At 35.5% G+C, this 21,571-nt stretch overlaps 1 protein-coding gene across 1 annotated transcript in view; it reads left to right on the forward strand.

Annotated features, from left to right (window-relative positions):
* Positions 1 to 21,571, forward strand: part of DNTT (DNA nucleotidylexotransferase) — a 74,428-nt gene that overhangs the window by 46,768 nt on the left and 6,089 nt on the right. Inside the window, exons 8-10 of the mRNA XM_065746734.1 lie at positions 2,213 to 2,315; positions 8,157 to 8,420; positions 9,761 to 9,844. Coding sequence (XP_065602806.1) covers positions 2,213 to 2,315; positions 8,157 to 8,420; positions 9,761 to 9,844 — 451 coding nt within the window. The remainder of the gene's footprint in view (positions 1 to 2,212; positions 2,316 to 8,156; positions 8,421 to 9,760; positions 9,845 to 21,571) is intronic.

The raw sequence follows: 21,571 nt of genomic DNA on the forward strand, positions 1-21,571 counted from the left end.
AAAAAAAAATTGCAAGTGGCACTAGTGAAGATCTGACTAAATGTTCCAGTAACAGCCTGAGAAACTCAGTCAGAAACTCACCCAGTAGAAACCAGTTCAAAGAGAAGCAAAAATAAGGTTGACAATATCCATGATTTTATATTGCTTTTATATCAATTCTAAATATTATGACCTCAGTCATAGCAAGTATATCAGTAAATGCTGTCTGTTATTCAGAATAGATGACAAGTTGAACACCTTGCATTTGTTACAGACAGCTTAAGGCCATCAGCTTTAGACAAGGTTAGCCTAAAATATGCATGTACTGTGTACCAGAGGAAGAATCAGGAATCAACTCTTGATTCCATCACCTTCTAAGTTCTTTTTATTATTTTTCTTTTTAATAATTTAGGCAAGTTTCCTTATGCCACTTTCTGCACCTCTAAAATAGGAACATTAGATTCCTTTGAAATAAAAAACATCATTTTGAGGCATGAAGTAAGAAGTGCTATGTAAGAATTTTGAATTATTATGGTAATTTGTGAGATAATGAATGTCATCCTACAAAAACACCCTAGAAAATGTTACTTGGAATACTGACTTCATGAGTTTGAATTGCTGTTCAGATTCTAAGGCTAGACTGATGCTTTGTTTGAAACTTCTTTTGAAATAATTTCCAACTGTTTAAGCAGTTTTGACTTTGCTGCAGACATGGCACAATAGTTTCATTATAGTGAGTTAGACTGCTTGTCAAATCTGAAACCTAGGTTTTCATTTCCTTATATCTTGCTGCTAACACTATTCTACTATCCATCAGCTGGATGATTTCTTGTCATACAAATGGTAGTAGACATCTGCCAATCACTTCTATTCCTACAAACTTCCAAGTATAATTAATCAAGTTCAGTTTTATACGCTACTTCAAGAGAAGGAATCATTTCATTAAATATAAAACAGCAAATATATTGTTTTATACGGATCCAGTTATCATTCCTCATGTGATGATCTACAACTTCTTTGATACTGGAAACAGAATTGAATTGAAACATATCTGAGCTATAACATCACATACTCTTGTGAATAGCTGCATGGGTAGACTTCTGAGTAGCATGGAAGATTTTGGAGCTATGCTACATTCAAGTGCCACTACTTCAGATTCTGGATGTTTACTCCATCACCTAGATACTGCACCTATTTTCAGAAATATCTCCTCTGCAGAAATGACTGCTTTCTCTGTAGGCTGTCCTCATTACAGCCAATAAATAGAAGTGTGCACAATCCCTGCTGCAATATTTCAACCAAAATGAATAGTTCACATTTGTTCTGCAGGCCTCGGATGATTTGCAATCTAGGATAAATTTAAAGAATGTCTCAAATATGTTATGATTCCGAAAGGAAATATTCCAGATAACTTGCTTTTTCCTGTTTTCCAATGACAGCTGCGTCTTAATATGATTTAGACATAATGTAATTTGCAACTAGATGAACGTTGAATGTCTAGATTTAAGTGTGGGAAAGAAAGGTTATGACACCATTTTTCTTTTAAGAGCATTTATGATTAGACTGTGTATATGGATATAAATCCAGATTTTTAGTAAGACTAATAAAATGCTTTAGCCACATTAAGGCATTAAGTTCTCAGAAAAAAGCCCTAAACAAAAAACCACAATTGAATTATAAAAAAAATCAACAACAACTTGAGATCAATCTCTGCAAAAAACATTATACTTAAAAGAGAAGAAATTGAAAATTAGACAGAGTATGTCTGTCATAAAAAAAATAATGAAAGGATAATCATGCTTCTGTTCATTAAAATGTCCATCAAATCTGAAGAATAATTTTTAAGACTGCATTGTTTAGACTGCTAAGTTTTTCTGCTGTTATTGCACTGGATTCCTAAGATGTATTATGGTATTTTGATTACAATTTTTTTTTTTCCAGCAATGACTAAAACCTTCATTTCTGAGACTTATGGGGAAGAAAGAGATTTAACATTATTAAATGGACCTGCAGTATCTAATTGAACAAAAGAGAAAATGCATAAAGATTTTAAATTACTATTTAACTATAAAAAACAGAAGAAAGAGAATATTCGATTTTGATTGTGTTTTAGGAAACATCACTATCTCTTGATGCTCTTTTTATGACGTAGCAAAAAAATTCTCTTTGAAGGTAGTGTAAAATTCAACAAGAATTTAACTCTTTTATTTTTCTTGTTATTTATTGATTTCAGGGGTAAGAAGATTGGGCATGATATTGATTTTTTGATCACCAGTCCAGGACAAAGGGAAGATGATCAACTTCTGCATAAAGTTGTAAATTTATGGAAAAAGCAGGTATGGACATAATAACAAATGGCTAAAAAAAAAAAAAAAGATGTTACAATAGCACTGAATTAAACCTACAACAGTGCTTGAATTGACTCTTCTTCACATCTTATTTCACTGTTCTGAAATTGTACATTATTCTGGTTGGTTATTAAACACGATTATCTAGATGTATCCTCGAACACAGAATGCTGTGGTTGAAGGCTGTATCAAGGATACTCTACATATTGTTATATCTTCCCCTAAGAATCTGCAGTTGGTCACAGATAAGAAGTTAGGCTAAAAGGAGGTTTGGGTGGCACAGTAAAACTGTTCTACTATATATATATATATATATATATATATATATATATATATATATGTATTTTTTTTCTCTTTGAGATGGAAGTAGCTCCTCCCAGATTACTGTTTTTACTTCAGGCAGCTCTGTCATAAATATAGTGGACTTCTGTTACTTTGTGGTGTGACGGGAGCTAGTCTGAAAGGTTGGGTATAGAACGCCAGGATTCTGGCTTCCTGTCAGCCCATAGATTATCAGTTTTCTTGGCTTCCATTGGAATATTGTGAGAATTGTTGTAACCCTTTATGATATCTGTATTTTTTGACTGCACACATTTCACAGATGAATTGTTAATCTAAGGTTTTTTTCTGTTTGTTTCTCTTCATTTCCAAGCAGCTTTACACTTGAAAGATTTTCTATTCTAATAGGTAGAGGTACCTCAGAATATTCCTGGGTCAGAAATACAGCGTGTTGGAAATAATTATGTTTTTTTCTTATTCTTCCTTTCTGGCCAGCTAAGATATTTTTAGAATTTACAACCTCTACTTTTCAAAGGAAAGAGTACATTTCTATATGTCAAAGAGCAGCACTTTGTCCAAAGTGAATAATCAAATGCCTCACTGCTAAACAAAGTCAGTTTTCAGCAGAGAGAGCCTGGACAGAATGCCTTTGAACTGGTTTCTGACCTGGACTTTAATTAATGTGTAATGGGTTAACATGTGAAGGAATTTGAAATAATTTCCCAAACAAACAAAGACTTATCTGATGGAATAAATGAGTGTTATGTTTTAGAGTCTTTCTACTGGATTTAGTGGCAGAACATTAAACTTGATCTTTCCTGATAAAATACAATCCTAGTGGAATTTTTCCTCCTTCAGCTAACTTCTGGTCTTCAGAATGCTTACAGATTATTACTGATTTTGTAGAGCTCTCTGATTTCCATCATAATTCTGTATGAAAAATGTATGTATTGAAGTAGTCTTCTTGCAGGTGTACTTTATACTGCACTGAAAAGTAATGAAGCTGTGGCAGTTAATGACTGCTGAGGAGCAACTCTATTTTTATCTTTCTATTATTTATGTAAAGCTTCTTCCTCAGTTATCCCACTCCCTTCATTCTAAGCAAAGCTGCATTTCTTCTTGGATGTTGTGCTTTTGCCATCTTAAGCAGACTTGAGCTTCTGGGAAGCCATGTGCCTCAGTCCTCCAAAAACTTGTGTGATTCTTGGGACTTCACCTTGGTGTAGCCTTTCATCCCTTCTCCTATTCCATCATATTCCACTTACCTTAATGAGAACAGCAGTTGTCTACGTCTGGCAATGACAGAGGATTTTCAGTTTACCCCAAAGTATTTTCATTAAATAGAATTGAGAGGAAAGAAATAGAAAATAAACTGTTTCTGTTGATTCTTTTTTGTTGTTGTTAAAGGATAAAATTTGGCAGAAACAAGTACAGAGAACAGGAGGTCAAGGGTTTGGTGAAAATATTGGGATTTCCCTTGAGATCCCAGCATGAAGAAAGTATCAGAAGGGGGAATGTGCATTGGTTGTAAAAACCAAACCCAAATAAGATTGTTTAAAGCTATGGAGAAACATTTTCAGTGCTCTGCTTTTTTGTTGTTTATTTGTTTGTATTTTTTTTTCTTCAGAATTTCTGTGGCTTACAACACTCTATATCCTCTCTACTGTGGTAGTTGTAATATAAAGGCTTTTACCTTCATAGTTACTGAAAAAATTAGCTGCCAGCAAAATCAGAATACAAAAAGAGAGGAATTATACTCTTATTGCTTTTTTATTACCTTTCATTTTGTAGAGGGAAAGAATAAAAAAAGAAGAAACCTAAAACACTTTAATACTTTTTGATAGTACACCTGTCGGCTCTTTCACATCTTTCCAGTTTTGTGCTACTGCTTCAAAGCCCAGATTCATCAAAGAATGTCACTGAGGTCATGATGTTGCCTTCCTTTCAGCTGCTCTTAGTGAAGGATTCTGCAATGTTTAACTTCTAAACTATGAACCCCACCCTTATTTAAATAGTTTAAAATGGCCTTTTTCTTAGCTGAAAAGTTTAGAGATTCTTCTGTTGGAAGCTGTTGGGAACTAAGTGGTTAAATCAACACCATCGTGCTTTTGATGCAGCATCTTCAGGGATGAATGGGCTGAAGTACAGAGAACACAAAGTCTCTGCTGAACTTCAAAGTAGCATGGCTAAATGAAAAACCTGCAATGCAGTACACAGGTTATGGTTTTAATGGTTCCAGAAAACTTCTTCCAGGAAGAAATTAATTCCTCTGTGGAATATAGGTTCATGGGAAATTTGTGGGCAAACGGGCTGATCCACCTGTGTCAGTACAGCTTCATTCACATACTGTGTAAAGAGTATTTTATTATTTGCTAAAAACCTATGCAGCTATATTTTGCACTATTCCTGTTAGATATGTACCATGAACAGGGGAAGAGATACCGTTATTGCAGGCATTGCTGCACTCTTCTTTTACATATATAAATAATATATAAAATCATGTAAGTATAATGTTGCATTAGCCCACATTGCCATTTCAATTTTCTTTTGGCTTTTAAGAAAATGGGGAATATGGATGCTTTCCTGTGCATACTTATTCCAGCATTTTGTAGTCTGCTTTAGACACTATCATTCACCCTTGCTGAGGTGAACAGATCAGGGAAAGGAAGGCCTCATGTCCCATCAGTGTAAGCGGAGAGGAAAAATTGGTCTAGCTTTTTCATTACTAGAAAAGATTTTTGTAAACAGGGTTCACAGAACAACAGCACATGGATTATTGAGTGACAGCTGGATTTCAGTAGCAACAAAAACTGTTTATAAGACAAGATACAGAAACAGTTATGAAGCTGGAACAACAAGCTTATTTCTTTCACATGAATTATCTGTCCATGCAGAACTGTATTCCCTCCATGAGAACAAATGTTGCCTCGCCTTTTACATTCTGAATTTTTCATTGTGTTTTGGCTTCACTTCAGAAGAAGATGAGGGCATTCTTAACTGAAATAGTCTTAAGCATATCGTCTAGATTGCTACAGTGGGGCATAAGAGAATTTAGCTTGAATTTCTTTAGGCAGAGGGTGGGGCTGAATGTGACTGTCCAGTCTCTGAAGTTATTGCGTAAAGAAAGCAGAAGTGTTTCACTTCTTGCTATGTTTCACATAAAGGTCCCAGCAGCAGTGACAGTTCTTAAGGAATCTGATATTTCTGGTGTGTACTACATGCATCTATATGTGGTTAAGTATGTATGCATGTATGTATATGTCTTTTATGTATATATAACTTGTGTATGTACAATTTACGTATTATGTATGTATGAATTTTCAGATGTATAGAATTGGATCTCTTTTTTAGTTCTGGGTAACTTCATAGTCCTCTCGACTACCTTCTTCAGCCCTTTTTCACTAGAGAAGTCCCCTATGTACCGTGTCCACTTCCAACAGTCTTTCTTGCCCACTGGTAGAAATGCTTAATGGCATGGAGGGAAACATCTTTATTCCTGAACTTTGGTGCTGGGCTGTGCATTTCTGTCAAAACCAAGCTGTTCGGGACACGGCCAGAATTAAATCATTTTTCTGCACAGGGAGTTTCAAGTTCTTCAAGTTGATAAAATTGTCATCAAAGGGACTGAGACACCTGCATGATTAGGCAGCAACTGTAAAGTTTTGTATTGCTAATTGAGCCTTTGATGCCATTTCCTAATGATTCTTCATTCTAGCTGCATTGATTGCTCCCAGGCATCAGTTCCTTGAACTGTACCACTTTATAGAATTCTGTTTGCCTTATCTAGGTAGGGATTTTTCTGTGTTGCAACCTTGAACTAGGAAAAAAAAAGAAAATACCCTACGACAAACAAAGGCTGATATGATTCTTCTTTACAATACAATAATGGATATGTTAAGAAGTCAGGATTCTGGGTTGTTTTGGTGTTTATTTTTGTGTGTGTGTGTTGAGAAGAGGACTTGTGGGATTTAAGAGGAGAGAGAAAACTTGATTCAAGGACATAAAACAATCCTGAGGATGGAAATTTTAAAAATCACTCTGTTCATCTTACCACAGAAGTATGAGAAATGTGTTTAATCTATCAACAGATTCAAAGAAATGTGAAACCAACTATGATAAGGCAGCTGACAATTACTGTTGGCCTATTGGTCTCGAAGAGAAAACTAACATGCTCATTTAGACTGAGTATTGTTATTAAGTTCAGCAGAGTAGTTTTCCTTAAGACAAATCTCAGCAGTCTCTACTTTTTGTGTATTGTTGCAGAGAGAGGCAATTGCAGTGGTCTCCTGTGTTTTATGAATCTATAAATTCTGAATTAAGGTTGAGTACCAGGAGTCAAGCACACATCTGAGTGTTTTCATCATGTTGGAACCGCTCTCAGAAAGTGGAATCTCTTTGCCAGCTGAGCCCTCCTGATAGAGATAGTGTCAGTGATACTGCCTGTTGCTAAAATACTGAATATCAAGCCCTATTTCTATTCTGAAATCCCAACCATGACTGAAGGAAACAGAGTTATGTTCAATATCTACTGTATTTGCTGTTGTGTATTTGATGTTTTGTATTTGTTAAAAATGATGTGCAAAGTAGCAGAGCGAGGGAGGCTGGTCTTTGTCTTGTCCCAGGTGCTGTGCTTTGAGTGAGAAGTTTTTTGGCTGGAAGGAGTGGAGGGAGATAGCTCTTCACTTGAGGGCAATTGAACATGGAGGGATGTAAGAAGCTATGGGAATACAGGGTAAATCTGAAATGCTCAGGAAATCAGTAGCCTTGGAAGTTACCTAGAAATGCAAACAAAGGACACAGTGACAGGGCTCAGATATGTCAAAAACATGTTTTTCCTAAAGACCTTAGAGTAGTACAGTTTCCACAACCCCAGGAACTGTTGAAAGGCTGCTGGCTACATAGCTGGAGGAAGGCACTCTCTGTTCTGGCCAGCCTTTCCTGCAGTGCTGGATTAGAAGAAATTTGTTCACAACGCTCTATTACTTCTATTCTTATTCTCACTCTGAAATGTCTTTATTATTAAATCATGTTTATATTTTAATAAAATCTGACTGTTAGGTTCAGCACTTTTTTATGGTTCACTCCCCTCAAACAAAAGTCATGATCAGGGCCATGTCACAAGGAAATCTTACACAACAGACATAGTCCAAATTCTTTGTTTGGAAGCTGTCAGCAAGACTGTTCTCTCCACTAATGTGTTTTACTAGATGTCTGCCATGTGAGAAAACATCAGTCTCTACTTCAAAATTTCTGTTGACATCTACCACAGAGACCTTAAGGGGAAGGCAAGAAGGGGAAGAATCACAAATATTGTCTTAGTATAGAACAGGATATTGACTCTATCAGATGACTACCACTGTAAATTTCTCTCTATGAATCAACTAATATTTTTCCAGGAGTTACACTTGTTTTATTGTCTAAACTTGACCATTCACAGTTCCATGTTTACTGAAACTGCAATTTACAGAAGTTTTTAATAGCTGTATAGAAACTATAGAAACTCTCTCTTTTCAGTCTACTAATTTAATGCAAGCAATATCTTCTCTTTAGGGCTTACTTCTATATTGTGACATCATTGAATCAACATTTGTTAAAGAACAGATCCCAAGCAGACATGTTGATGCCATGGATCATTTTCAGAAGTGTTTTGCAATTTTAAAATTATACCAGCCAAGAGTAGACAACAGCAATTACAACATGTCAAAAAAATGTGACATGGCAGAAGTCAAAGACTGGAAGGCAATCCGTGTGGATCTGGTCATAACCCCCTTTGAGCAATATGCATATGCTCTGTTGGGCTGGACGGGCTCCAGGGTAAGAAACCACAACAGTCTATTTTTCTTAGCACTGCTAACCTATTTTTGCTTTTGCAGGACTATTCTGAATTCATGGAATTTGAAAAAATATTCCTGTTTTTCACATCTCAAAATCAGTGGTCGTAGGTTGGAGCTGCTGAACTCATCACCGATGTTTGTGCCTAACATGCATTTTCCTTGAAGCATAGTGTTAGGTTTGTGGAATGAAGAGCTAGATTTTCAATTTCTTACTTTGACTTTTTACATCACTGTAGTGTTAACAAGGACTTAAGAGATGATTTGGAAAATGTTACAGAATTATCATGAGGATTTTATGGGACATTTACCACTTGGGGAAGAAATGTTCTGATTTGGAACTTAATTTGTTTCGTAGAAAATTGAAAACAGTTTTGGACTGATGAAATTGGTTTGTGTCAGTTTTATTTTGTGTATTGTTAAAAAATAATAAAACTTTAAAATTTTCTTGTTAGCTTTGAACTAAAAATTTTATTCGTTAATATTCTAATATCAAAATAAAAATTCAAATGATAGCTACTTTCATAACAGATATTGTAATGACTTGTTGTTGTAGTGGGTACAATATAAAATAGCACAATATTTTCAAAACAAATTCTGTATAGCTACAAACTCAAAATTCAAGCAATTAATGTGTCTCCAGACAGAATTAGTACATAATCTACGTTCATGCCCTCTGATATTACACAGTATTACCAAGAGCTTCTAAGCCTGCTCTGAATGAGCTTTTTGAAGTGCCAAAAACATTGTCACTCTCTTCTACTTAAGTTAATCAGAACCAGGGGATTTCATATGAGACCAGTTACTGCAATTGATGTGCTCTCCTGCTGAGATGATGAGTTACTTCAGCCACTTTTCTATTTTGAGATGATAAAATGTATTTACTTGGATATTGGATTAAGTCCTGCAAAATTTGGGGTCTTTCTTACTCAGGAGGTGTCTAGCTAGTTAAAAGCCCTTCTCAACTCTGCAGGTGGGTGTCTGCTCTGAAAATGTAGTTTGAGAAGCCCTTTGTAGGCATGGACTCCATCTTTGTCTACCTCACTCAGCTCCTGCTACCTGATGAGATAATTCACCTAGAGACTGTGAGACCCCGTGGTATTTATCTTGTAGTACCCAACTATGCTCAAACCAGCCAACTGAAATGATGGATCATTGTCAATCATTACCCTTTCAGATTATTCATTAATTCAGATTATCTTTTAATAGAGGTATTTTTCCATGTTTGCTTATTATTTGGGTTGCTGTTAGGATTCTTATATAGAAAAGTAACAATTTCATTTTGACAGAAATAGTAGTATGTGTTGTGGGTTTTTTTTACAGCAATTTGGACGTGATTTGCGGAGGTTTGCCACTCATGAAAGGAAGATGATGCTGGATAACCATGCCTTATATGATAAGAGAAAGGTACTGTTCGCCCTCAAAAATAAGTTACCAGATTTCTGAGATTGAATTTTCAGATCATTTTTATATTTATGTATATTAAATATTTTAGCTTAAATTTATATCTGTAAAATAGTCCCATATTCACAAGATTTAGTTTTATTGAGATAGCCTGATTTAATCTGAACCAATATGTTTGGAAATCTTTAGCCTAGTTGAGATAATTTCTGGAATCAAAGAATAAATGTATGTTGGACAGTAGTGTTCAGATGATACTGTGCAAATTTCATGAAGTAGAGAACAATTCATTTGCAAAAATTTAAAAAAAAATGATTTACTGTCCAGTTTCAGAATGTAAGGTCATATTTCTGCCATAGGCACAGTTTCACTGGGTATTGTTCTAATGTTTTGGAGGAAAAAAGAGGTATTGACTAATAGCTGCTCAACTAGGAGGCCTCAGGAAATTCTTTTAGACAATGACACTGAGAGGAAATCAGGGATCATCATACTTATGACCTGTATTCAGAAGTCTATGTATAGTTGTTTCACCAGGCTTGTTAGTGTTGGTGAAATGGTAGTAATTCTAGTCTAAATGCTTTTGTCTGCAAGTATACTGATGTCTGTGTTTGTCTGGTTTAATGTCTGTACTTCTAATAGGCCATTTTAATAAAAAGCAAAATCAATATTGGAGATGTTTATTGATGTCATTATATAGGAAGGTAAAATTACCATGTCAAGTTTTTACATTAATCCTTCCTCTGTATTGCTTACACAAAGGAGTCTGTTTTTAGCATCTCTACTTACATACAGAATTTTCTCATTGTTTAATGAGCTGCACCAGTGATCTAAGCCCTCACCCCATTTCAGCTGTATCTATATGCACTAGTCAGGCTCAGATGCTACAGAATCCTCAGGTCACACAGAAACCCAGGGAAATAATCAGACTAATGATCCATTTAGTCAAATGTTCTGTCTCCAACAATTGTCGATACTAGATGCTTCAGAAAAGCATATGAAATTGCATGGTAGATAATATACAATTACATGTCTAAGGGAGAATTTTCTTCGTGAAGTCAGGGATGGTGTCACTACTTGCCTTTCTTTTATATTTTAAATGCTTTCAAAATATAAACCCTTCACTACAACATAATATCGCAGATACTATTATCTGTAGGTTAATATGTGCCTTCTTAAGTAACTTTTTCAGTGTAACAGATGATTACACTAGTGAAATACAAAAAAATACCAGTGTTAATTTCTGTGTGCTGCAAAAATTGCCTGCGTTGGATACATGTATCATTACACAACAGATGTTTCCATGTGAATTTTAGTGGGCTAATGAGCAAATGACATTCCACAGGAAAATGATGAGTTTATCTTCACAGTGGTGTCTGGGAAAAAAGCTGTTTTTGTATTCCCAAATTTTCAAGTGAGGCATAGTGAGATTTAAGGCCCTAGCAAAGCATTGGTTGGAAGAGTCCTCTATTGTCAGCATCTGGCCCGGATTTTCTCCTATGGGACTTTGTTTCAGGACTTTGAAAAAGACATAGAACTGTGTATATCCACAACATGTTTCCCAAAGCTATCACCTGTAACTAAATTGCCAGAGTTTCTTCATATCTGAGTCTCAAGTCATTGTACTGCCCCAAAATAATCAGTGGAGGGGCCATCAAGACAGATTTACAATTTTTTCCCTAGTATAATGCTGTAATTATTTGAAAAGAGCAAGGAAAATAAAATACAAAGCTACATGGACAATTTCAGCTGTCCTGAACATAAAATCCTTACTCTAGGATAAAGTGAATGACACAAATTGGTCAAATATTCTTTTCCTGTTGTTTTTTTTTGCTTGTTTGTTTGTTTTATTTAAAATAATAACTAAGTACTCCTTTTGTCATTTAATCCAAGAAATAGCTTGTTTACTTCCAAATTTTATTTTCTACTGCAAGGTGCAGATACACTCCAGATTTCTAAACAAGGAGTAATGACAGTCAATGCTGTACAATGCTCTTCTTTTCTCTGCTGCATTCTCAGAAACCTCAAGTTTCCCACAAAGTCTTTGAGGAAGACACACCATATGAGAGAATTCATACTAGGCAGTGCTGAACACATAATCTACTTAAAGCAGGACCTTTTATCCTGTAGTGTCATTCTAACAATATGCAGGAAGAGAGACACTCCCTCCTTGCTTAAGTGTTCTACTATTACAATCAAATGCGTTAAATTCACAGGATATTTTTTTCTTATTTTTAACTGCAATTTTGCATGAAGTTATTCACATAAAATACATTTTGAACAAAGAGCCTTCCACAGTGCCACCCAGTGTGTAATAAAGTCAGGAGTCCACATAATAGAGCATTGGTGATTGCAGCTGTGAATCTTGAGATGATCACCCATGGTACAGGAGGAGACGTTTGCAGTAATTGCATGTCTGGGATGTGTGGCTGCTAAAATTGATCCAATGTCATAATGACACTTTTCTTTGAGGAGGAAATCTTCTTTTCTCAAATAAAAGCTTTCAAAAAGATAGAAAAATCAAAAGCAAACATGCAGGCAGTTGCAGGCTGCATAAGGTCCCACAAAATAACATTAATTGAATTTAATTAAGCACCATAGGCAAGAAGTGAATCAAATATTTTCCTTATTCCATATTTTGCCTTCTGATGAGGACCAAATCCTTTTTTTTTTTTTTTTTTTTTTTTGGTTACACTTAACTGTCATCCTTTTAAAATTTTGCTGTCTGATATAAGAAGTTAATAAACAGGTCTGTAGCATATATGCTTTTCTTACTTTTTTTTTAAGTATAACAATAATTACTAATAGAATGTAACAGTACCAGTAAGAGTCTTTCATTATGAAAGGTAACAGTTTCCTGGTGGCCTGTATATTCTGAAAAGCAAGTTAGTATATTTCATTCTTTTATATTGATAGTTATTAGCCTTTTGGCACTTGAGCTTTCACTGTGTCTTACTGCCTGAAGTGTGATGTGTGTCAGAGAATCCCATATTCCCCTGCTGATGGAGTAGCACCAGAAGGGGACCCTGGCTTCTTCAAGTGTGTTTCCAAAGGGATTCTGACAGAAGCAGGGAACATTAACATAGCAGTTAGACATCAATTACATAGCTTTGCAGAGAGGAACATAAGGAACAGGTATTTCCTCCAGGGACTTGTTACAAACTTACAGTCTAAAATTATTCCTCAGCCTTTATTATTTTATTCCTACCCCTTCTGGTGTGGATCATTTTCTTACTGTTGTAGATTTCAAAAGACAGTGTGCAGCTATCAAACTGATGATTTCTTTGTTTTCTAAAATAAGATTGCGTTTCATAAAACTTGGTAGAAAAATTGTGATGGAAAAAATTGAAAATTGACTACCAATTTCCTGAGAGCCTCTTTTTTCACAATGAGGTGACTGGATGTCCAAATCTATATCTCTGTAGAATTGTACCCATAAGCTATGCAAATCAGAATTTGTTTATACTGAAATATGAAGTTGCTATGATTTACATCTGCTTGAGGTTAAATGTTATGAGGATTTCCATGCTCGGGGAATTATGGAATTCATTGATCAGCAATCAGGAAGAACGAGAACTTGTGTTCACCCTGTGTCTTACAATGTTATTACTGCTGTTACACTGATTACAAATGGATTGACACATATGAACAAGGCCGATAAAATTCTCAGTGTAAAACTTTCCTGATTTATGAATCAATCATGTGCTCTATAGTTAAAGTAGATATGATTTTGTTGCTGAGCCATTTCCAATTCCAATGAAAATTGCATTTTTTTTTAAGTAAATTGTAAGTCAGGTCAATTGAAACTGGCTTTTCCTTAGAAATATGAAAGTCGGGTCTTTTAGCTGCAAATGACATTGCTCATTGTTTTTATACACCCTTGGATTCATGGTCAGTGTTATCCCACTACAGAGGAGTTTTAGTTATTACGTGCTCTGCATCTAGATGTAATCAGAAGCAACTGAAATCAGGGCTTAAACACATATTTATGTATTTATGTAATGTGGTCATCAGATCACTGTCTGAACCTCAGATTTTAGCATGCATATGTATATCACAGTTTGCTACATACTGAGATTAGAAAGACATTTCTTTGCAATGATTAAAATTTGTGATGTACCATGGTAATCATTGGCAAGTTTTGACAGCATCCTTACAGCTCTTTAGCTGAATGAAATGGAGCAGGATCCTAATGGATCAAACTAAAGAAGATGCAGCTCCAATCCATGCTTTATTTCTAAACTCATGAGATGAATATCATTCCCTACATGAGAAGATAACAGATGTATGACTTTCACTTATGATGTTTGCTGATTTTTGAAGTGATTTTTAAAGTGGCTAGCAAGCCACAGGCTTTTTTGTCCTTAAAGGAATAGCTGTCCTTGAAGTATGAATGTTTCCCCACTTACATAGTTCCAGCAACCAAGAATGAGATTCAGGAACAGCAAACTTTGTTAGTTGTTCCTTTACTAACCTTTGCTGATGTTAGCTAGAGTACTCTTGACATCCAGAGGGGTACATGAGAGGTGTGTCTGAAGTTGGATTTCATGATTTGGGATTTTTGCATCCTTTAATGTGGACAAGACTTGTCCCAAAGTTGTACCAAAATTACTGTTCTCCTATGAATTCACTCTGTAGTGGTGTATGTGCTCTACTTCAAAAAGAATATTCCTTAATGAAAATCCTCTTCATTCTCCATAATATGAAATGCCATTGACCTGTTACTTTTGTAGACTCCAATGCCATCTACTTTCCTGTATGTACTATTAATACAACTGCTAAACTTTAATGAGAATGACTGCAATACGGATGGCAAAAACTTGTCAGGTGTATAAGAGGTCAGTTTGAGAAGTGACTTTTTCTTGTCTCCATATAAGAATAATCTGACAGACTTTTAGATGTTATCTAGAAAGCTGCTATAGCTCTGCAAGGTGTAACCTGTGTCTTCCAGCTGAAATCAGAAGTGTATACACTGCTGAGGTTCCAGACTATGAGCAGGAAACTGTAATTGAAGTTCCAAAAATTTCATCAAGGAAATTTGTTTTTCTTTATTTTCATTGATTGTTGTGTTGTTGTTTTTTGTTTATTATTTGTTTTTGTGTTTTGTTTGCTTTGTTGTTGATTTTTCTTAACCTCTGATATTCTGGGACATTCTGTTAGCTGTTTCATAGCCTTAGTGAAAAATATTTTTATCAGTCATTACTCTTAAATATAAGGAGAAACATAAATATGCTGGATTCTTTTTTTCATCACTCTGTCCCTGAATGTTACCTGAAGCTGCATCTTGCAGTTCATAAATAGTAGAATCATAGAATGGCCTGGGTTGAAAAGGACCTCAGTGATCATCTAGTTTCAACCCCCCTGCTATGTGCAGGATCAAAGTAGTAAATTGTCCTGATCCTGTTCTTCCTCGTGGCTTGTCCTTTTGATACTCAATACTCAGATACTCAGTCTTTGTCATGAACAACTGTAGATTTTTTGCAGTCTATCTGGACGATGCTCTTTCTGTTCCCTTTGCAACCACTGGATATAAAAGGTCCTTCCTCAGCTTCCAAAAGACTTGACACACATGGCTGTTTTGATACGGTGCCTGTCACTGGTATTTGATGTGCTTAAGATGATGACAGTGAAGACAGCTGTCCCACTAACTTCTACTTCTTTTGAGGAAAGACAGTGTAGGAAAGGTTGTGCGAGAATGTTGAATATGATGTGGAGTTTTATCAGTTTGATTCTCCAAGGCCATGTATGCTGCTCTGAACTTGGAAATGCCATAAACATGCTCTGAAATTTATCTATAAAATTTTGCAAACATTACTAGTTTTTTGACTCAACAGAGAAAACAATCAGGAGGAGTTAATATATGGGAATGGCAATGATATGCAAGCTGAAAATTACACCTGCAGTAGGTCTGCTCTTCCCTGTTCTTGCCCCCAAAACACATTTCTGATGTATCACTTTGTAACAGGGCAGACATTGTGATAAACTGTGAGACTGACACGACTGTAGCCAGCTAAAGGATCATGTACCCATTCAGACAAGTGATGCTGGAGAATATAGTCAAATGACTTTCAGATTTTTATGTTCTCTGAATGTTTTCTGAACCACATCTTAAGCCTGATTTGTCTCTCAAAAAAGTGTCATGAAAAGGAAAAAGACTTTTTACACTTGGAAGTAAGTGACAACTTTATGAGCTGAAGAAATTCTGAAACTCTGAGAGCTGAAAAATGTTGCTATAATGTGACCTGAGGAGGTAGCCCAGAGGTTTGGCTGTTAACCTGCAACTTGGGTCCCATGTCTAGCCAAATTCTCTCTGTATTCTTAAGCACATCCTTTAACCATACTTAATCTCATTTCAAAACAACGAAGTTGAATTCCCACAATGTAAAAGTACAGTAAGGATAAGTAATTAACGACCGTAGGAAGAAACTAGTTTGGTTTAATGAAACATTTTGATCACTCAACATTTTGTCTTTTCCTCTAACTAGGAGAAAGTACAAATGTTTAATGAAGGATTTTTGATCATTCAGAATGCTTATTCTCTTAATCAGGGGGCAAGTCAAAGTGTTGACACTTCCTGCAAATGTTTGAATATATCAGCTTTGGAAACAATCCATAGATGAGACAGTTCTAAACCTCCAAATATCAGACAATTATTGGGGCTGCCAACTCTGAGGCACTCAGCCTGGCTGGCTTTTCTAGGCTCTTGGAGACAATAAGCTCTGAGGATACTGGCTCTGACATAATTAGAATGATTTATTTGAACTCAGGCTCACAGTAGCCTGTCAGGCAGGTTGTTGAGAAGACGGGCAAGCTCACAGGAGCTCAAGTAGGCTTACAGTTTATAAAATGATTGGTAACTTACGTTCTATTGGATTAACCATTTATTTATTTCTGAGCAATGTTTTGTAGAAATGCCAGGTTTGAGTGAGTAGAAAAGTCCCAATGAAATAAAATCTATATTTTACTGATTAGATCCATTCATATGGCAGTGGCATATTACGGTTTTGTTCACATAATTTCAGTGGTGGCGGGACTGCTTATTGCTTCATAAGAGAAGATTCTGGGTAAGACTGAAGCTGTTTTCAGCTGGTTCTTACCAGATATATCAGAAGTACTGAGCTGTAGATTTTCCCAAATCAGTATTTCTGGGGGTACATGCATGAGAACAGGGGAATTGGGCTGAATGAGAGATAGGGTAAGAGCTAGATGAGCTAGAAGCATTAAGATGCTACCGGTACTTTTCCCTATACCTGCTTCATGGTGGGAAATTTCTAGAGATGTCATATACAACAGCTTCGTGGTTGGCTCATAGCCTTGTAGGAATGTCTCTTTCCTGTACCTTAATCACACCATTTCCCTGCTAGTATCCTCAAACTGACTGTGGGATCTGAGGACAGGGTCAGCTTTGCAGATTTAAATTTTTCTAAATTGATATGTTTTCATAAGAGTATATAAGAAAAATGCTTAGTGAAGACAGTGAAGATAGTGAAAACAGTTAAACCCAATGCTCCCAATTTTTTTAAAGTGTATATTCAATTTTCATAATGAAACTGGTAAAAATAAGGCGGGTAATTTATGGGGTTTTATTTGTTTCCATACTGTGAAGATCACTTGTGTGCAATAGTCATCAGTATTGCACAGTCCTTAACTGCTTACCAACAGAAAGCATTCCTATTTAGGGAAATCCTTAACTAACTCTCCAAGGAGGGCCTGCCTTGGCTTTCTGCACGTGTATCTGTAAAGCCAAAGGAAGGCATGATTGCAGCCCAGATAAATGCATTATTTGACTGTGATGTTGAAGTTCCACAGTGTTTGTAAGCACACTCAGTTCTGCTGCTGCCCATCTTTTTCCCAGGTTGCTGTCTCACTGACAGACATGGTGTACCAGCAGGCAGCCTAGCCCACTCTGTCTGGCAGTGTACTTGCTCTTGTAGTTTCCCCCATGACATTCACATTTTTCTCTGTCTAAACCTAGGGCCATGCTGCTGGTGTGACACTCAGACAGTAACTTTTTTTGAGGGAAGTCTTATGAGGCAGTGGTCATACTGGTGGGAAAAGTTGCATCCGTATGGTGATTTGGCTAGTTAGCTACATACGCAGAAGTAAAACTGAAAATGATTAAAATGGTTACAAAGAAAGCTATCACTGCATAGAAGCTGGGACAGCAGAGGGCAGAGACTGCACTGAAGCTGCAGATGACTGGATTGTTGCCTACACTTCCCACATCTTTATAAACAAGTCCTCTAACAAAAAGCTAGTTTTCCTTTCCCAGCAGTGATTCTTTTCTGTCATTACTGAGTACATGTTGCTGGGAAGATGAGCTGGTTGTGATCCTATACCCTCACTTTATTACATAAAGGCATAATAGTCATGTATGTTTAACTGTATATTGTATAGTTATAGTTTCACAGTTATAGTCTCACAGTCTTTTTTTTTTTGTGTGTGTGTCATTTAAGAGTGTTTACTCCTCTCTGTCACTGGAAGAAGAAGCGTACTGAACTTTACTTGCACAGTTAAAGAGGCATTTTTTATGATTCTTAAAAAATGAGATGTTATAGACTTATTTGGGCAGATGCTGCTCTAAAATTATGAAGTTTTAACAGTGAGACAGTCAGCCTGAAGAACATCTCAATGAATTAATCATGCTGCAGCTGCAGAGTTTGCTTTAGATGTCTGCAATAATGACCAGATTAAAGCTAAAGTAAACATAGATATCCAAAGTTTATATTATTGATTTCCAATGTAATCAGTTGTTCAGATAATCATTGCTACAATTAAACACTAAGCCATTGTAAACAGATGTACACATATTCATTTATGTTTCAATTCTTCCTCTCTGAGGGAAGTGGCAATTTCAGATGTGGTTTGGGAGATTTGTTCTTTTTGCACCTGCTCTATTTTTAAAAATTAAGAATTCAAGTAATCAACTTTTTTTACATTCTGAATAAATTAAAAATGGTGTGTATTTTCCTACATTGTGTTTCTCTTCTGTGTTCTTTGCAGTTTAAATGTTTTACAAATAGCATATGAGAATTCATTTTTACAAAGGCTGCATGTAATTTTTGTAGATTTGTTGCAAATTTTAATCCCTTTGTAATAGTGAGTTGTACATCCAGCACAAAGATAAATGCCTCTAATTGCTGCTTCCTTTGCTTGGTGTGTTTTCTGAACACTACAGTGAAACCTGGATGCTGAAGAAATGGGAGATGCATATATACATAGATAGGAGCAGATTCAAAATATTTTGAGCATATCTTCTTACTCATTTTAACTTTTAGGGGAGCTAACAATTTCCAAGTGCTTTGATTCAGTTATTCAGTCAGTGTGGTTGTGTAAGTTATAAATTAGGGCATGTAGTCTCAGATTTCCTTTTAAACAAAAAATAGATATAAATTGAGAAGCAAGCTACACAGGAAGCTGGAAAAGGGAAGAGTTGAATGTCAGAGAGGAAAATGAGATAGAGGAAAACTGAATGGAAGTGAGAATAAAAAACTATGGTGGAAAAACAGATTCAATTAGGAGTGACTGGATAAAGCAATGGGAAATGATAATTCCCAGCAAAGAGTATATATGGCTATCCACTACTTTGTGGGTGGGAGGGGATGTGTTGGTTAAAGAAACTTGAGATGGAAAGGGACATGAAAAAGTATGACTGAGGATGGAGATGAATGAACTCAATTGATGAATAAATCAATCACTGATGCTCTGAGGTAGCAACAAGAAATGGTTAAAACTCCAATTGCCCCAAATAATTGAGTAAACAGTGTTTATCTCACTTTAATCTGGAATATGAAATGAGTGGAACCTGAAGATATATTAGTATATGAAGGAGAGACAGGCTATAGGAAACTAGGAAAGAAATGGAGCTAAAACAGAATGAAGTCCATCTTGCAAAGAAATGACTGGCTGATGATATATTAGCCTGCAGACCATGATTTTTGTCAATGCTGTGAGCAGACAGCTCTGTGGCATAGCATATTTCCTTTTCATTGAAAGAGGCCTAAGTATGTTACAGGAACTGAAAGAAGTTTTATTTCTTTGGAGAAAAAGAACTCTTAGTGCATATACAGAAAGAAATTAAACTGAGGTTAAAATGCAATTAACCGTATTCCAAGATTTCTTGTACCTCACGTTTCTGATTTTTGCAATCTCAATAATGTGCATTTGAAGTATTTTATAATAATCCTATATGAATTACACTCAACTGTGCTTCCAGGATTCTGAGCATTTTTCTTGTTTCATTTATTCATATTAAACTTTGTGAAGACAAATACGATGAGAGCAACGTAGAAGGCAAAGTTATTGTAAAGTCATAGTCTTAAAGCAAAAAAAGTAGACTAGCTAAAGCTGGGAAATAATCCCAGCTATAGTTCTAATGTGATTTTTTATTTGTGATAAGATGCAAATTGTCAGAGAACTACAGAAGGCAATAGGCAGAGCACTTCTCCTGTCTGCAAGGAAGCTTCAGTTTTAGTTTCGTTAGCACGCTACTTAACACGTTGATAATTTTTGCTTGGGTTGTCAGACAAAGTTTCATGTTTTTTATTCCATTTATGTGCCCCAAACTGAAAATATATTCATGTTGTCTGGATAGTTGTATATGATATTATTATTTATTGCAGAATTTTTTTAATTATCAAAATTGGAGTGAGAGTTTGGGCCCTTAACTACAGAGTGTCTTGCAACAAAATAATCATGCTTCTATTATTTTAAACTGACAGTAGTTGCAACAAGGTCCTGTTTACAAACTGACTTCTGGCAAATAAAAAAGTGCTCATTCAGTTAATTTAACAGACAGTTTTACTTAGAATGTTATTTTACAAAGTTTCAGCTCTTCAGCTCAATTCTGTTTATCCTTCTTTTGTTTCTTCTTTACCTAAGCTGCTAAAGGTACTTCACATGTAGAAAGGCTGAAGAGATTTTGTTAGTCCGTATTATGAAACAATTTGTAGTATAGCAGCCTAGAATATACTAATATTAACGTGAGAAATTTATTGTATTCAGCAGATCTACTTGTTAATGTTCAGAAAATTCAGAAATGGGAATAAATCTATAATTAGAGGTGGAGAATAAATGTGAGAGAAAGACAGTATTTCTGATTAAAAATATAAGACATGTCCAGCAGTAAAATGAAAAGAGGAGTCGTGAATTTCATTTATTTTGCCTTCAAAAATTATTAATCTCCGGAATTATTAGAATAAGTTCCACTGCACTATTTTGCATCAACACTATTACACATAGTTTTGCCTGAGGGTATTGAGTCATGCTTGTAATACTGCTTTTTTTTCAATCATAGTTTGTTATAATGTCGTTTCAAATAAGCTTTTTTTTTATTCCTCTCTCTGATGTATTTATCATCCTATTTGTAGCTGGATTAGGAACCTATTAGTTTTTATTTTAAAGCAGGTATGGTGGTATGTGAAAAACACCCGTTAGACATGAAAATTACATTTGGAGATAATATAATGTCAGGATGACTTCAAGTTATTCACTATTGAAATCTGTTATGATTTAATCAAAGGAAAACACACAGTGCTATGGAATATTATTATTGAAGTTGATGAAACTTCTCATTTATAGCACAATTAGTACTTCAGCATTTATCCTCTATAATTATCATGAAATTGTTTGTACTGTTGAGTCTCATTCATAAACATAGCATGAATATTTAGCAAAAAGCCTAATTATGAGCAAAGTGAAGATCACTAACACCCTGTTTTAGATGAAACCTCCACA

This window comes from Cyrtonyx montezumae, unplaced genomic scaffold, assembly GCF_038088225.1.
Source record: "Cyrtonyx montezumae isolate F1298 unplaced genomic scaffold, pur_monq_1.0 scaffold_4, whole genome shotgun sequence".
Lineage (NCBI taxonomy): Eukaryota > Metazoa > Chordata > Aves > Galliformes > Odontophoridae > Cyrtonyx > Cyrtonyx montezumae.